The sequence below is a fragment of the Aristolochia californica genome, unplaced genomic scaffold (assembly GCF_029961685.1).
Source record: "Aristolochia californica isolate CCGP_79_NKW_82.1479 unplaced genomic scaffold, dmAriCali1.0.hap1 SCAF_2, whole genome shotgun sequence".
Classification (NCBI taxonomy): domain Eukaryota; kingdom Viridiplantae; phylum Streptophyta; class Magnoliopsida; order Piperales; family Aristolochiaceae; genus Aristolochia; species Aristolochia californica.
In genome coordinates, this window is record NW_027181881.1 from 41,785,390 (window position 1) to 41,803,998 (window position 18,609).

Below are 18,609 nucleotides of genomic sequence, written 5' to 3' on the forward strand. Positions count from 1 at the left end.
CATGTGCCCCCGACGTCGTTGCTCCCTCTCTTCTCTCTCCCTCTCGTCTCCGGCCTCCATCTCTCGGTCTTCTCTCAGACTCGCCCTCTCTCTCGCACCCCCTCTCTTGTCTCTGTGCCTCCCTCTCTTCTCTTGGACTCGCACTCCATTTTTCTCTTTTGCTTCTCTCTCCCTTATCCCTCTCAACTGCCCTTTCTTCTCTCTCGTCTCCCTCTCTTCTCCCTTTCAACCTCCCACTCCCTTCTCTCTCTGGTTATTCTCCTTTCCCCCAAAATACCTTTCGATTTTGTTCGATTTCGAAGATGAAGATGAACTTGTCCACACTAACACCCTATTTTGAAGATTTCAAACATGAACTTGTCCACATTAACACCCATTTTGAAGATGAAGATCATGTAGATGAAGATGAAGATCAAATTTCCAGTTTGTTGACTAATCCCCACACCACACCACACCCCCCCCCCCCCCCAACTTAGTTCTCTTGCATTATTCATAAGAAATTCTAAAAGCATTATTTTAATTTTTAACTAAACTTAGAATATAAATATATGTTAGGAGGAGCTCGTCCTGATTCATGACATAAGAATGCTTATATATTTTTTAAATAAATTATATATTTTTTTATTTCATAAATATATTTTTATTATTTTACGATAAAATTCAAATTTCATAGGGAAATGTAGCCTATTAGTGGCAAAACAATCTCAATAAATAATTTGTATTTTTTTTTGTTTCATCAACATATTACTTAGTACTTGACCTAATTATTCTAATTTAACCACAAAATGAACTATGAGAGAAAGACTTGGATCAAGGAAAAGTTAAAGTTGAATCAAATCATTGCTTTGAATTTGAAGTCTAACTTCAACTTCATGTTAACTAACCCCCATATTGTCCAAATCCTCAAAGGGAGTCTTTCATTCACGATTTTTCACACTACTGAAACATAAGAGAAAGTATAGAACATGGTTGTATTTCTGCGTGGAACATAACAAACCTGAGACTTATTATATAACACAAACTGAAGCGAGTTAAAGAGGCTAAGATAAAAGTGATAGATTACATTTTCCTCTTTTAAGCTGTTGGATAGGAGGCCTCCATGGCAATCCCACATAGACCCTCTTTGGCATCGACATTCCTCTGCATCCTGATATATCCATCTTCTCCCCAACTTGAGCCCCATGAGTTCTTCACTAACCAATACATGGTTCCATCACTCGTAGTCCCATAACCAACCACTGTGACTCCGTGGTCTAGACTCGTCCCACACGGACCAGTAAAGACACCGCCGGAGTAAAGCTGGAACGGAATTCCACCAGCATCAATGGCGACAGAGACTGGCTGATTAGCAGCCGCTTTCAGTAGAGCACTCTCACTATTCTCAGGCACATCCTCAAAACCACTGATCTTGGCTGCAGACGATGCCTCCTTCTTGGAGTTGCATTTGCCATCGACCCCCTCGTAGGGGTAAGTAGTTTCGGTTGTAAGTCCACCGTTGTGAAGAATGAACTTGAAGGCATCGTCCATGAGACCGCCGTTACAACCTTGGTCCACACCTCTGGTATCACAGTCCACTAATTCCTGCTCCGATAGAGAAACCAGTTTACCTGTGCTGAGCTTGGTTGCTCCTTCCATTGCTGCAACAGCCGAGAACGCCCAGCAGCATCCTGTTTGGAAAATTTAGTAAGATCTGAACGAGTAGGTAACAACTATATCTTCACTTGCAAACAAAGAGTAGCTTACCGCATTGGCCTTGGTCCTTGACGGGTGTGACCGCACCTTTCTTCCTCCAGTCTACTGTAGATGGCACTGCCGTCACATTTTCGTACCTGAAGAGCGACGAACTTGTATCTCTTAAGGAAGGCCTGAACCCGTTACGAGAGGCCCTGAATTCTTCGTTCGTGAGGTCTGCAAATTCATTCACGCTGAGCCTGTAATTGTTACCACCATCGCTGTTGAATGCTTCCACCAACTGCACATTATCAGCAAATATCTTAAATCGTCTCTCCTTTTCGGCAGTGTCCTTGTATACTCGCCCATATTTAGCAATCCATTCTCCGTGCCTCTTGACCATGGATGATTCAGGCAATGTGCGAGACATGCCGGGGGAAACCCAGAGCACCAGGATTAGGAAAGCTACAAGGGCATAGCGCTTTGTTGGTGCCATCGCCGACTACTCTGGCTGTTTACGTTGGATTAAAAGGTGGGATTATGTCCTCTGTTGCTGCTACAACTCCCTCAAAGAGACGTTTATATAGATTCTCTGTAGCCTTAGTATTTGATTGTTGTTTTGGCTTGGATTTGAAGAAGAAGACTAACGTGCCGGAGCAACCGTATTGATTTGAACGTCTATGCATGTCATATTTAATTTTCTACATCAACCACCCAACATGTCGTGACCGATGCTTCACCGTCTCGCCCTCTTCTGCACTGGTTGTCCACAATAAAAATCAGCTTCACTTTTTTTTGGTCGGTAGAAAGCCCACTCGTCGTAAACACAAGGCAGGAGCATTTTTTTGTTACGAAATATATTTTTTAATATTTTTATTTCCACTTTAAAAAATAAATAAAAATAATATTAAATTTTTTCTTTAAATGGCACCGATTAAAAGTTTAAAATAAATGAAATATTAAAATAAATAAATAATATGTTATATTAATTATATTATTAAATCAATTGTACTTCACACGTGTATACTCTATGATAAAAATAATAAAATATAAACTGGTCATGGACGTTGAGATGACTAGCTACTATCCCCTTTGGGTATGTGGCGGTGTATGCGGTATGTGCAAAGATTATCTTTGGCTTTTTTTAAAAAAAAAAAAGTGCTTAGTTATTAGTATATAAAAATTACCAAGATTAACTTATATTTGTTATTCTATTCTATACACATGTTTCTTAATATTTGAATGAAAAATTGAAAATTTTCTTATAAATGTAGCCTATTAGTGATAAAATTTAAATTTCACTGACAAATAACTTATATTTTTGTAGGCATGGAGATTTGATCACCAAATTAAAACCTTTATGATGGTCTAGATCATCAACATTGATCAATGATCCAAATCGAAGGAACTCAATCAATAGTTAACTAATGGACAAAATTGAAGCTCTCGATGGTCAAAGGAGATTTAGTCAAACAATTCATCAATTTCAAAAAATTATTCAGTCAAAATCTAGATCACTTATTGAGATCGAAGACTGATCGATGATCAACATGAAATCGATTATAATGAGCCGCTACCAAAATCAAATTAGAGGAAAATACCAGTTAAGTGTCACACAAGCAAAGGAGTTGAACATACGAGACATGTTATACCAATAGGACTTCCACATTATATAACATGGTCTATGTCATCCTACACGTGGCAGAAGACTTGGCTTCATCACATATTGCAATCTCAACGAGTGAATACTTGACTTCGCCTATATTGCAATCTCATGGAGTGAAGACCATGTGTCGCAATCTTATAAATAGAAGACTTAGAAAAGAGTGATCGAAAGAAAGAAAGGTGGGGTGATTCAACTGTCCCGTGCCCCTCTATAAATAGTGAGTTTCTTTCCCATTTGGGAAGAGCTAAACACAAGTCTCTATGTTGGGGAGTTGAATAAGAATCTCTAAGTGGAAGAAGAAATCCTAAAGATCCAATCATTGGAGCATTGATACACTACTAAACTTTCGCTTCAAAGTCAAAACAAGCAGATCCTTCGTGTCGTTACTCTGTTGAAACTCAAATCCGCCATATGTAAGTGTGAGACCAAACTTCTCATCCAAACATCAATTGGAGATTACCAAATGCATCAAAATCGAACTAGTTTTATTTCCTCTACAAAGGTGGTCAGAGTTTGTTAACTGGCGATAGAATGAGAGGGTTACTAAGAAGTGGACCTAAAATCACTTATAATTTTCTCGTGTTATCGTGTTATAAAAGGTTGCACCATTTTGTGGATCGGCTCCTTTGTACATCTAGTGGGACAATCTCTACCTTTCATATTTTTTTCCATTTTTTAAGAACACATGGCTTCCTCCATCAATGGTAAGGGAAAGGAAGTTAAGACCACTAGTTGGACTTCTTGCCCAAACATGAGGCCTATTGGTCCTATTGTTGCATACTTTAGTAAGAAGAAGCAAGTCACTTGTGAAGAAAATGACATTCATTCGTCCATCCCTTATTTGTATTGGCCTCCTAATTTGCCTTATAACAAGGAGCATGTCTACCAATCAACTGCTTTGGAAGTCACTCTAGAAAAGACTCAACAGTGCAATGCTACACGAGTGTGGTTAAGTCACCACCAATTGGCAGCCCACTCATTGCACCACCCAGAGTACCATATCAATACCTTAATTCAGCCTTTGTGTCAGCAATAACCAAGCATTTTAGTAAACACTGTCAAGTCCTTTCACCAATTTCCGCATCTAGCTCCAGAGATCCATCTGAAGTCATCTCGCCTTTGGTTAAAGTGATGATAATGATGACTTAGGTGGAACACTAGAGAATCAAATCTCTAAACTCCAATTGTTGATGAAGGAGGGAGACGAAAAATTCCTTACAAGAGATGCTCAAATTGCCCATTATTTGACACTGTACACACTATCAAGCTTATGTACAAACCTATGGCAGGCGTATTCAAGTATTACGAATGTTGTTTGGATATCACCCACTAAAGTTTCAACAATTCGATAGTGATAAAATTCCCTAATAGGACATCACCCATTTTATTGAAATTTACAATAATGTGTCACATTGACAAGGACCTCGTGAAACAAGTTGAACACTTCTTGATGGGGAATACATTTGATTAGTTCATTGAACTTCTACAAGAATCAATCAATAGTTGGGAACAATTGGAACATGAGGTCTTGAGCAGGTTTTATAGTACATATCACATTGTAATCTTGCTTGAGCTCACTAATTTGAAGCAACAAATAGAAGAAAAGGATGGAGGAATGATAGCCTCAATTGCAAAGAGTGCACCTATTCTGACTACCAAGACCAAAATTGATATGTGCATTGGTAGAATGCACTAGGGCTTACTTTACTACTCACAAAATCAAAAGCTCAAAGATTTTCTAAAATTTGCTACATAAGCACATGGTATAGAAACTCTTATCGAACAGAAAGGGAAAGGAAGGCTCCAGTTGATGACCCTGTGAAAAAGGTTAAGATAGTAAAGAAGGACTCAAAGCCTCCCTTGAAGGATTTGACTAAAAGCTCTAATAGTACCAATGTAATAGTACTTGCTAAAATAGCATATAAGTCTAACATAAATGATAATAAAAAAACGGTTAGAGTTGGATACTAGAAACTTACATTAAGAGAATGGTAAGAAAAATCTTATCCCTTCTCTGACTCAAATGTGCTTGTGATAATGGAGTAATTTCTAGAGAAGAAAATTCATGTAATGGCCCAAACTATTCAAATTTGTTAGATAGTTTCATATCCCACACAAAAGTATTGTGTGTAACAACTAAGTTCACACAAGTCAATTCCAAATGGCCTGTTAGAACTTCAAGTAGAAATGATGAAAAAAGGCTAGATGATTTTTACCCTCAAAAGGAAGGCCGACAAAGAAACAATTGTCCCAAAAAAGGATGGTGATGCAAAATTTGCAACAATGTAAGATATTTCAAAAGCACGTTTCGAGGAGGTTAGATTTGAGGCAGAATTACAATTTGTTGTGAACTGAGTGAGAATTATGATAGAACTTTTGATACTAGCTTGGAGTGTTAGTGAGAATGGCCTTGTTTTACTCTTTTGTCCAAAGCTCTAACAAATTTCTTGAATGATTTCTCCTTTCCAAAATCTTTTCCTTAATACTAAGGGAGGTCCCAATTTATAGGGTGGTGAGAGTAGTTTTGACCACCCCTCCTTTTTTCCTTGTCCCTTGACTAGTTCTGCGTGCAAAGGGGAGAGATACACTTGGCTTGACCCTTTCTACATTTCATGAGAGCATAAAAATTTTTTATCTCATGTAATATGAAAGCCAACTCTTTGCTCATGCAGTGCTCTCCTACGTCACCACGTGTTAGATATGTGCCACCTCTTTTGCTTAGGTGATACACTCTTACACCACCAATATTATTAGTTATGTGCCACTTCCTCTATTTAAAAGACATTCTTCTCTAATTTGATTTTAACAACAAACCATACAATCGACTTCATTTTAACTCTTAATTATGATCAAAATTATGATTTAAATAACCAATTTATCTTCAGTGATGGTCCCATGCTATGGGGGCGATCGTGGGTGTTGACCATGGTTGATCAAATTTCCATGTCTACAAATACAAACATTGACTACTAAAGGGTAGAAAAATAACAAACCAAATATGAAACAAAAGACATACTTAGTGAAGTTTCCATGTCACTAACATGTTATAAGACATTATAAGCACATTAAAAAAAAACTTTCAATCAAATGTTGACAATAAGAAATTAATATTCAAAATCAAATGGAAAATTGGTTGTAGTCCACTACACAAAAAATAAAAAAAAATAAAAAAAATTGTATAATATTATTAAAAAAATAAAAAATAAAACAATTATGGGTGTATTGATCTTATGAATTGGTTAGTTTCTAACAACCATTACCAACTCCTAGTAAATGTCCAACCCTAACATATAATTGCTACCTTCACAGCTTAATTGCAATATCCTTAATGATCCACTAACAGCTTGCATTGGATAAAAATTAAATGGGTTGGGCAGGGGCTAATTAGTAATTTACCCTTACAAAGAGAAATAAGAAGTTCAAGTGTCATACATCCCACACATCATTAATTTCGATTGTTCCTGGCACGATTGCCCTGCGAGCCTCCTCTCTCCCTCTTTCTGCCTTCGCTCTGAAGAACATCCGCTTTCAAATTCGAAAGTTCAACCAACCACAATGCTTGTGGGCCCAGCCCGTTGTCGGACCCACATTCCCCAGATTTAAGCAGGTGGGCCCGGTTTAATTACGAAGCACGTGAAATGTGTCAATGTGGGCCCAGGCGTGAAGAAAAGGACAGCGCGCCCCAGGCTCCGAGCGTGACGCGCCTTCACGGTTTGGGGGTTGCGGCCCGCGGGACTCGCGAGACTCGCAAACACAACTCAATGAAAAGGCTAAAACAGTGCCCGAGGCCTGGTGGCTATTGGCACTGTCTTTTTCCTCCCTCCCAAACGGCTTTAATTCGAATTCTCTCTCGCCTCTCTCTGCGCAGCGGCTTTCCTCCGTCTTCCTTCTCCCACCTTACTATTTAACCACTGCGGCACACGCACGGAGTCAGACTCTTCTTCTGTAGGGTTTTGCGTTTCTCCCCCTCTTAGTCGTCGAGGTAACGTTAGGCCGATCCCTCCTCCCCCCTGCCGGCTCTTCTTGTTGTTTTCTGGTTCCTCGATTGCGGAAGAGTTTGATTTTTGCTCGTAGGATTTTTGTTTTGGAGAATGCAGATCAGCCTTTTGGCTGTTAAGCTTTCATTTGTGGGTGAATTCGCGGTGATGTTCGACCCTGAGATCGAAGTTCGTGTCTGATAATCAGGAGAACTGATACGGTTTTTATATCAGAGACATCGGTTGAAAAACTGATCTTTTCTGAACTACTGCCGTAGGGTCTGGAAAATGGAGACGGATATCGATGAAATGACTGGCGCCTCTGAGGTTGTAGATTCTCCCCCCAAAGATAAAACTTTGGAAGGAGGAGAACATGTCAAGGAGTCGTCTCCGTTGGTGAATAAAATTAGTTCGTCCGTCATTGACAATGTCCGGGACTTATTGGAGTGTCCGGTTTGCTTGAATGCCATGTACCCTCCTATCCACCAGGTTTGATCTTTTCCATATCATGTTTTAAAATTCGGAGTTGTGATGAGATTTTTGGGTGATTATAGAATCCCTACTTTTCGGATGTTTTTTCGCCGAATGAGAGATGGGGAACACGTTTTTATGTGATTTTTTTTTTTTTTCTGACTGATGGGTTATTTGCTTTTTGAAGTTCGCCTGTCACCACCGTGAAATAAGCCTAAAGTTGAACTGTTATTCTATGTTGAATAGCTTTTTTAGGCGATTCTGTGGTCATTTGTTGGTGTCTGTTAATTCCATCACTGGTCGATGTGATTGTAAATAATGGAAACGAATCTCTGGGGATCTCTAGGTCCACCTAATTGACACCCTACTTCCTCTGACTCACGTGAAAGCTCAGCCTCATTCATGAGAGATCAGCTACTGGCGCACAGTGGGAGGTGCTGTATATATAGAGAGACATTATAGGGCACGGATTTATAGGCCTGTCTGAGGGAGGTCTACGGATTGTTCTAAATCAGATAAAACTTTTAGAAAGTAGATAGAACACAGTTGTGAACAATTTGAATTTTTTTTCAAATTTAGAACAGCATTCATTAACTTTGAATATGATATTCAACAGCTAGATGGTCAGCCTCTGCTGAAACATTTTCCTTTTATTGTGAATAGAAGGAATAAGAATAATTACCTTGTGTACTAACAGCTAGATGGTCAGCCTCTGCTGAAACATTTTCCTTTTATTGTGAATAGAAGGAATAAGAATAATTACCTTGTGTACTAACCTCTTACCAGTTAAATACTTAACCTGGCTCGCTTAATTGAGCCCATTTGCTTTGATGCATTTCATAAAAAATTCCAGTGAAACAAATTGCTGAGCATTGCATCATGCTCGGCCTGAAGATCTGCTTGAAGGTGTGAAACAGTGCTTACCGGCACAAACCGGTGCTTCAAGCCAAAAGAGTGCCATGTAGCACTCCGTGATTTTGCTGGGATTTACTGTGACACTTGTCGCAGCAAATCCCATGCCCTCTTTAAAGGTATCAAACAACTTTCTTATATGAAATCCACAGATTATGTATTATGGCCAGGCATGCAAACTTGCAATACATTATTAAGCTTTCAATCAGAAATTATTTCATTATATCAAATCAATGTCAATTTTGTATTTATTTATTTGTTTCCAAAGAAGACATTAGATAAACAGTTTCAACAATGTAACTAAATAAAACAATAAACTGAAGCACAGTAACATGAAATGTGCTGCATTGGGTCATATGCTGAAACCCTCAATCTTGATATGAATGGAAGATTTGAGAATTCTCTACGTCGTGTGTAATACTCATGTTTTTTTATGTATGATTTCTTACTGGTTTTTACATTTCACAAACTTTGTTATTATTTTCTTTTTCTGGAGATATATGCTTTCTTGATTTCCATGTTCTTGAATAACTGTTTGACCTGCTTCACGTCTTCTTTTTTGTTTCTCATTTCAGGTTAGCTTAGTTTCTGTTGCTGTACTTATAATCTGTGTAATTTTTCTCTTTCTAAGTTGTTTCTTAGTTTGTTTGATTGTATTATTTCTCAAGGTTCTCTATGATGCAGTTATGTACCATCTATTTTGAAATATTAGAAGTCCAATACAGTATATATTGGCTGATACATATTGGATGTCCAACATCAATATTGTGAACCTTGGTTTTACTTCTTAGCCTTTGCTAACATGGATAGTGTGAATCTTGAAGGAGAAAGTTCCTTAGTGATTTGGGGTTCTTAATTTTTCTGCACATGAACATGTTTTATGCTTACAATTGTATCAGTGTTCGAATGGCCACACCTTATGTTCTTTGTGCAAGCCGAGGGTGCAGAACCGTTGCCCTACATGCAGAAATGAACTTGGCAATATAAGATGCCTGGCCTTGGAAAAGGTTGCAGCCTCTCTGACAATGCCATGCAAATATCAGAGCCTTGGGTGCTTAAGTATCTATCCATATTACAGCAAGCTGAAGCATGAAGCACAATGCAGCTTCAGACCATACAACTGCCCATATGCTGGTTCTGAGTGCACTGTTGTTGGGGATATTCCTCAACTGGTGGACCATTTAAAGGATGACCACAAAGTTGATATGCACAACGGTAGTACGTTCAACCATCGCTATGTCAAGGCCAACCCCCATGAAGTTGAAAATGCAACATGGATGTTGACAGTAAGTCCACTATTTGTACTGTCATTTTCTTTGCTATCCACTTGAAAGCACATCAAACTCAAATATGACTCTAATTTTATTCTTATGTTGTATGGATGTTTGTCCCTCTAAGGTATTTGGATTTTGTCCAAGTAACCTCTTCCGATATCATTTGATAATCAGGTCCACTATAAGGTACCACTCTAATTAGACTTCCCGCTGTGAGCTTATGAAGTTACAGTCATGTCTCCTTCCCCTGAATATCAATAACCACGATCACCCTGACAAAATTTCATCAGATTCATCCTCTCAATCTTTTTTAAGGCTTAAGGGTCCGAAGTACCCTTAGTTGTGTTTACTCTTTACTAATACTTTTTTGCATGAAAAAAGAAGTGAGGATGCACCAGTTCCCTCTCCATTGACTGTTAATAGTGAGGAGGCCTGCACGCTCCCCCAATTTCTCCCATTGAAGGTGGAGGATCTCTGCACTCTCTTGATAAGAGAAAAGTGGAGGGCTTACTGGTGAAGGCTTGCAGACAAGAACTTAAGTAAGCAGACACCAGATATGGCAGTCCACAAAATTGCTTTGATTTACATATTAGATAGTTATGGAAGCATGTTATTTGGTTACCTTCTGAGTTACCGAGAGAGAAAGATCATGGTTCGAAGCTCTGATGAATTTGAATCTGCCATCTTATTTATGTCTGTATTAGTTATTCAGGAGTTGCATTTCCTTTGGTGTATCTCCTATCTTTTGACATTGTGTAGTACTTTGGTACTTTTTCAAAATTTTCACATTATTTTTTGGTTGTGTTCTTTGTGAGCTTTATTCCTCTGCTAGAGGCCTCCTAAGATTTTTTATTGTTGACTAACTTTTTGAAGTCAATTAATTGAATTGTTGTGATCTGGTTCTTTTCGGCCTTATTGTTTTTTGGGTTATGTAACAGATTGTAAGAATCCTTGTGCTGTCTCTAGGTTTTCAGCTGCTTTGGGCAGTATTTCTGTCTGCATTTTGAAGCATTTCAGCTTGGGATGGCCCCAGTATACATCGCATTCCTGCGCTTCATGGGAGATGACAATGAAGCCAAGAACTATAGTTACACTCTTGAGGTAGGGGGCAGTGGGAGGAAGATGATTTGGCAAGGAGTACCTCGAAGCATTAGAGATAGTCATAGGAAGGTTCGTGACAGTTATGATGGGCTTGTAATCCAGCGAAATATGGCCCTCTTCTTCTCTGGTGGTGATAGAAAGGAATTGAAACTGAGGGTGACTGGGAGGATTTGGAAGGAGCAGTGAACAATAATGATTTCACAGCTCTCCAGTGACTGATTTTGAAATTGCAGCTCTCCCGTTTCTTGTGTGTAGTAGGTATGTTCGATGTTCGTGCCTGGATAAATGGGTCTTTTAGACTCCTGTATTTATGGATAGTGGAAAGCAAACTCTCTTTGCTTGACAGGCGGCGTCGGTACGTTACTAGGAAGGCCTGGTTTTGGAGGTATTATTTTGTGGGGGATGGTAGAAGTCAAGGCACAGGACTGCATGTCAAGCATACATGCATCCCTTTTTATGGCTGGTGAAGATCCCAGTATTCTTTCCTTCCTGCTTTCTTTTTAAGCCCTAATACATTTACTTCACATCAGTTGTATGAGTTATAATGTCCCAATGAGTAATATTACCTTCCAAGTTCAAGATGTATCAAAACAAAACATGGCTGCAGTGAAAACTTTAAAGGGTATTGTCTCAAGTATATTTAGTTGTGTAAACATTTGTTAACTATTAGTTTGTATGTGTGTGTGCAAGAAAAACACAATCTTGTAAGAATAAACTTAGGAGGATAGTGCAAAAGTTGAAGATTATTGATTTTTATTTTTATTTTTTAATTAGTTTAGAACTCAAAAATTCTAGCTAATGTAAGAGATCAATTAGAACCAAAATTATAGAAATTCTCTCAAGTGTGAATTACAGGCAAAAGAGTATTTAGATTGCTGAATATTTATTAGATTTTCAAGTGTAAGAGATCTCTTGATGGTACAGTAGTAGTTCGACAATATTGGTTGAATTGGTATGTAAAATTGCAAACAAAGTTGTGCAATATAGTACAATGTGAGATGTTCTATCTTAGGAATGTATGATACTTGTTTACGTGTTTTTTTTACGATTATAAATCGAAGCAGAGGTTTTAGTTGTTTATACACTTGTTTTCAAGTATGCTTCTAAGTTGAATGTAAAGGGACAACTTTGACATGGGTAATCCTTGACTGGTCCGTTGTAGAAAACGTCAAGCTCTCATGTAATCAATTTGTATGATAGAGCATGTTCTCTACCTAAAATCTGATGAAATAATCTTCTAAGAATAGTTTCTTTTGAAAATATTGCTATAAGTTCTTGGAACCTTAAGTTTCAACTCTTTTCCTTATTAAGATCAAATTTGATCATAGATCTTCTCTCATTTACTCATGTCTTATCGGGGATGTTTCTCCCTCTATTCATTATTTTATTTTAATTTTTAAAATTTACATCTCGTATATTTTATCTTTTGATTAGTGTACTTTTCTCAATGGATCTTTCGGTAGTGTTCAAAGTTTCTTTGAGAGCATGGTGGCTCAAATCCACCAAGATCCACAATCTTATTTTTCATTAGAATTTGCAAGTATTGTAGTTCTTATTCGATCTAAGATCAAAACTTTTTTCTTCTTGTTCTTTGGATCTTTACTTGATGATAAGGTTCTTTCTTCTAACTCAGGACATTTGTTTCTTCTATTTCTTGGTTTATCACACTCAAAATAAACATCAGTTCTTTTTAATTTGTAATTTTGAACTCCAAATTGGCCTTTTATGAAGTTTCTCTTCTTCCTATAGACTCTTTGAATATGTCTATTGATCAAACTTATTTAATTTGAGCTCTCTTCACTAGAAGTACTTTCATCACATGTTTTGGCCTTAGGAATAATGTTTTTCTTTTTAGGTTGTTTTTCCTCTTCATCTTTAGGTTTCATCTCATATGTGAAAAGAATTCCAAGTAGCACTTTTGAGCTAATGGTTCTAAAGTTAGCATTCTCAGGGATAGCAGCCTTCCTCATGTCCCATGACTTTGGAAGTGCCTTGAGAAGCTTATCATTCTATCTATACCAGGAAATTTCTTCTCCTAAGATATTCAATTCATTTATAATATGAGTGAACCTTGAGTTCATCTTAGTAATTAACTCACCCGATTTCACGTTAAATTCATCATATTGGACTATCAAAAGAATGATTCTAGAGTTTTTTACTCTAATGTTCTTTCATGTGTGACCTCAAGTTTTTCCCAAATTTCCTTAGCATCTTACATGTGAAGAGCTTATTGAACTCGTTTAGTCCTAAGGCACACATAACAATAGGTTTATGGCCTTGGAGTTTGTTTTTAGTTGTTCATTATTTTCCCTAGTTAATTCACTAAATTCCTTTGCAACCAAGATGTCATTTTCAAGCATTTTGGGTTCAAATGGCCCACTTTTACTTACATGCCAAATGTCCTAATCCATGGATTGAAGGAAGAACTTCATTCTTACCTTCCAATATACGTAATTTGTTCCATTGAATAACGGTGGATGGTTGGTAGATTGTCCTTTGGGAAGGAGAAATTTATCTTGAGATGTCATGTATCGTTTTTCAAAATCAAGGAGATTTTGAGTTCAATTAAATTCTTGGCCTGCTCTGATACTAGTTGTTGGCCCAAGTTGTTTCTCAAGAGGGGATTGAATTTAGATATTCAAATTAAAATCATTTTGTGCAAGAAAACAAAATATCATGCAATTAAGCAATTCAATATAAGTATGATTATACACACACCATAGGGACAAAAATATTTTTTGTTCTTAACGTTCCCATAGTGGTAGTCACCATCCAAGAACCCTTGCTTATCAAAATTTTCACTATTATACTCTAATAGCTGGAAAAATACAAAGAGATTTTGGCTCTCTTCAGCCAATGTAGCTCAATACACGATTTTCATACAACCCAATCTCCCCAAGAGATTGTTGCTAGATTCTAGATTTAGGTAAGCATTTCTATGTAGATTATTAGGTTCTAGATGAACCTTTCACAAATAAAATAAAATAAAATAAAAAATATAAACCCTTACTTGGAGAGATGCTTCCTCCTCCTTTGTAGCACGTTGTAGGATGATCAAGAAGCTTGTACTATCATGCATGCATGGATGATTGAAAGAGATGAAAGTTTTTCAAAGTGGGATCACTCTCTTTCTTTCAAAAGCACTTTTGAAAGGGAATTTGTAAGATAAAGCTTGGTGGCTTGAACATATGCCAATAAATGCTCATGGTTTGGTGGGGTATTTATAGCTTCTCCAACTCAAACTAGTCGTTATTTGTCCATTGGCACAAATCAAATCGTTGATTGATCTATCACTGGTAAGTGACTGATCGATCAATCAATCATAAAAACTACTTTTTCTTCTCTACAACTACTTATTGATTGATGGGTTGATCGATCAATATGAGATTCCATCTAGTTGTGCAATACAAGTATGATCAATCAGTGTATTTTTATTTGATCGATCATGCTTGAAGTCTCTTACTGGTAAGGTTCTATCTGATTAATCAATTTGGTGGGACAATTGATCATTTCATGTTAATTCATCTTGCTTGGACAACTATGATCGATCAATCTCTATTGGATGATCGATCATGCATTATAGCATGAAATAGTCATTTTTTGGATGATCGATCAATCGATTATGGTTGATCAATCATGCTTTATATTTCTGTCTTGCACGGTTCTAGATGATCGATCATAGTCAGTGACTGGTCGATCATTCCAATGCCAAATAAAATTATATGTCTTTATAAAACATGAGAATTTCTCTCTAAGTGCTTTGACGTGTTTCTAAATGATATGTATGATGATTCTAAACATGTATATGCAATTTTAATATCCTAAAGATTCAATCTTCACAAATACTTAAGGAATATGAGTTAGAAAAACTCTCTTACATAATATGATTGAGTTTAACTATTTATCTATTGAAGCATGTACTCGAGTCTTCACGTTAACTTCTTCCTTGTGGGTGGTTACTCAAGAGATGTTCTTCATTTTGTGTTTGATGTCTTCATTTTGGCTTTGATGTTTTAGACCTTGAGATGTTATTGAAAGTTAGGTATCTGAAATACTAGATTTGCAAGTTATTAGTTCAATTAAGTTTTATTATCATCAAAAGTAATGTGAGAGTCAACCTATGATCAAGAATTTATTCTGACCAAAAATTTCTAATTGGAAGATAAAATTAGCTAAAACACTCAAATTTTATGAGAAAAGGAAACTCAATTCACGTCAATACATGGAGAGATAATAAGAGAAAAAATGGGAAAAAATAGAGATTTTTGGTAGAACTGACCTTTGGTAATTTTGATATCGATATCTCCAAAAATATAGTTCAGAAATCACAAATGTTTTTTTTCTCAAGAAACTAAACTCAAAGAGCTTTCAATTGATACCTAATTTTACATAAAAAAACTTCGGTCTCGAATATTTTATGATCTTTTTATTTGCTTCATTCTATAGCTTGACCCTTGCTGACTCCAATATGAATATCTCCTTAAATATAGATTAAATTGACATGAAATTTTCTCCTTATGAAACTATACTTCAATAAATTTGATCTAAGTATATATTTTTTTCATAAAATATACTTCTTTTGAGAGACAGAATCGGATATATTTCATACTTCTTAATTTGGCCAAACTGAGTACTCTTTCTTCTTTGGCCAGCATGACCATTGACTCTTCCAAGATCAATATTTCATTTTAGAAAATTCAGATTGAGAAATTATTAGATAGGTAAGAAAATAGAATTACATATATTTCTATTGATGTATAATTGTTCATATAGAGTGTCATTCTTGATGGTATAAAATGGCTCAAAATTTAAAGTTTTTTGTTGCTAACCTCTCTTATTGTCTACCTTTTGTTGCTTCAAATATTGATTTCCCTTTGTAGAAAAATCTAATTGCCAAAAAATGTTTTGCGTTGGGAAGTAGACTCAAATATCTTTCCGTCAATATATAATTTACTATATGAACAGTTTATTATGAATATGTAATTCTAAGAAAATAACGGGTACTAGAACAGGATTGAAAGAAAAAGGTAAAATACAAACCAAACTACTAGAGATAATAGATCAGAAAAGGATTATAGTATCTCTATGGGTTGATCGAGTCAAATCACAGAACCCGTTCTAATACCATGTTGAACTTCTCAAAAAGAGAAATAATTCACTAACTTGATATAATTTTAGTACAATGAGCTTGTATTTATAATAGAGGAAACAAGTAGAATCCTATTATAACTAAAATATCATTATCCCAGTTACACCCAAAGTTAAATACTAAAAAATAAGTCTTAAAACAATTGAGCAAGTGAATATAAATAAAAGATTAATATAACTAAAATACCTTTAATTGGGACTCTTCTGTGAGACCTCCTCCAGTGAGACTCTTGTAAGACTCCTCCATATTAATCCTAGCTTTGTGAAACTTCTTAAAGTGAGAGTCATGTAAGACTCTTCTATATCTACTCTTCAACAAACATAAAATGTCTTAACAATAGGAAAATATTAGTCGGTTATATCATTGATCAATAAGACATATTCTAACAAAAAATAGTCATTACACTTAATTGATCAATCAATCACTTTACGGTGTTCGACCAATCCAAACATTAACTTTTGTAAACAGGCAAAAAATGGATAGTTTGGCTTGCAAAACTTATAAATACCCCATTAAACCTCCCATAAAGAAGTTAATGAATATTTATTGGCATATCCTCGAGCCTATATTCTCAAATACTTGAAAAACCTCTCCAAGTGCTTTTGAGTGAAAGATAGAGTTATTCCTTTGAAAATTTTCATACTCTTTCCTGCATTCCTCTCCTTGCATTTGCATTAGACAAGCTCCTATTTCTTTCATTGTGTCGAAAAGTTGGATGTTTGAATCTCTTAAGAAGATTGTACCCTCCAAGTGTAAAGGGTGTAAGTGTTTTACCTTTCTTTATTATTGGAAGATAAAATGTAATTAGGGTGGCACTTATATAATTAGTTTCCTTTTTTTGTCTCTTATTCACTCTTACTAGGGTGAAGGGTATTCTTGTAATATTAGTATTTTTTATATCTATAAATACAACTTAAGGGGGAGGGTTTGGACTAAGTCCAAGACCCTAATTTCCTCCTCTTTTTCCCTCATGTATTCTCTTCTCTCTTTTCTCTCTTGGACTTGTATCATGTTTTATCTTCTCTCTTTCTCTTCTATCTTCTTTTTTCTTCTTCCTTTCTTCTCTCTTTTGCCTAAAGTTATCAAGCTGGTGTATAGGACATGTGGGCCTTCTCCTTGGTCATGTGAGCTTCGGCCCATCTTCCAACACTCCCTCTTAAGTTGCGGGTGAGAGAACATCATAAACGCCCAGCTTGCTACAATTGGTGGATAAGATCCTTTCATATAAAATGGCAGTCCATCATATCTTCCACCACTCTCCTTCAAACCGGTGGTTTCTTTGTTCTTTACCAAGATACCCAACTGCAATAATATAATAGAGAGTAAAATCACTTCTAGCCGTAAGATAAAGCTCCATACACCAATCAAATAGTCATAACCAAAAATATTTTCCACTCAATTTCACAGGCGAATGAGTAGCCCTACTGTGGGGGCACAAAGTCTACCCACTTTCTTAGGGTAATTAAAAAAAATACATCTTAGGTGAATAATAGACTTGACTCACGTTGGATATTTGACACACTCCTATCCTCTGTAAATAGTGGGTCTATAGGCATTACAGTAGCATCGACATCGTTCTACTTGTTCAAAAACAAGCATAGCGATAACTAATTGCAGTTGTGTTTGTAGTTGTTGTTAGAAACACCATGGGTATCTGATGAATATTTGAATTTCTTAGGAAAATAAAGCACATGATGGTCCCAACATATTATCTTCTAGTGATTCCCCAACATATTTGAATTTGGCTAACTTTCTCCTATCGTCCTTTATTTGACTCTCACTAACCCCTTTGGCCAACCTCTTTGGAGTGTTGTTTTGGCTAGTTCTTTTATTTATATGGTGTTTCAAATCCTTTGAGACTTTTTATTGGTACCCTTGTCTTTTATCGTCGTCTTATAAATGACATGCATTACCCCCTTTAGTGATTATTATCACTATATTTGGTTAAAATCCTTTGAGGTTGGTTTCGACTTATATTTTATTACCCATTTCTACCATTTGAGAGTATGTGCCTGGTGTTGGGACACCATGATGGAGGAGTTCATTACATTTATGTTATCTGGTTCAAGCTGGGATCACTGCCAATACCTCCCAGCTTGAGGGGCAGTGTTGGAATATATGATATAATTAGGGTGGCATTGATGAAATTAGTTTACGTTTTATATCTCTTATTCACTCTTACTAGGGTCAAGGGTATTCTTGTAATATTAGTACTTTTGATGTCTATAAATACAACTTAAGGGAGAGGGTTTGGACTAAGTCCAAGACCTAATTTACTCTTTTTCCCTCAAGTATTATTTTCTCTCTTGGACGTGTATCATATTTTGTCCTTTTTCTTCTCTCTTCTTTCTTCTTCCTTCCTTCTCTCTTTTACCTAAAGTTATTATC

At 36.4% G+C, this 18,609-nt stretch overlaps 2 protein-coding genes across 2 annotated transcripts; one reads left to right on the forward strand and one right to left on the reverse strand.

Moving 5' to 3' along the window:
- Window positions 1-1,074: 1,074 nt before the first annotated feature.
- Window positions 1,075-2,167, reverse strand: LOC137956331 (senescence-specific cysteine protease SAG39-like). The gene is made up of 2 exons (XM_068803783.1): window positions 1,744-2,167; window positions 1,075-1,667 (listed from the first exon to the last, which is right to left on the reverse strand). Exons 1-2 carry the CDS (start codon window positions 2,165-2,167, stop codon window positions 1,075-1,077), a joined length of 1,017 nt encoding a protein of 338 aa, XP_068659884.1.
- Window positions 2,168-7,171: 5,004 nt separating this feature from the next.
- Window positions 7,172-11,798, forward strand: LOC137955544 (E3 ubiquitin-protein ligase DIS1-like). Its single transcript, XM_068802537.1, has 3 exons — window positions 7,172-7,803; window positions 9,597-9,983; window positions 10,938-11,798. Exons 1-3 carry the CDS (start codon window positions 7,603-7,605, stop codon window positions 11,256-11,258), a joined length of 909 nt encoding a protein of 302 aa, XP_068658638.1. The 5' UTR covers window positions 7,172-7,602; the 3' UTR covers window positions 11,259-11,798.
- The last annotated feature ends 6,811 nt before the right edge of the window (window positions 11,799-18,609 follow it).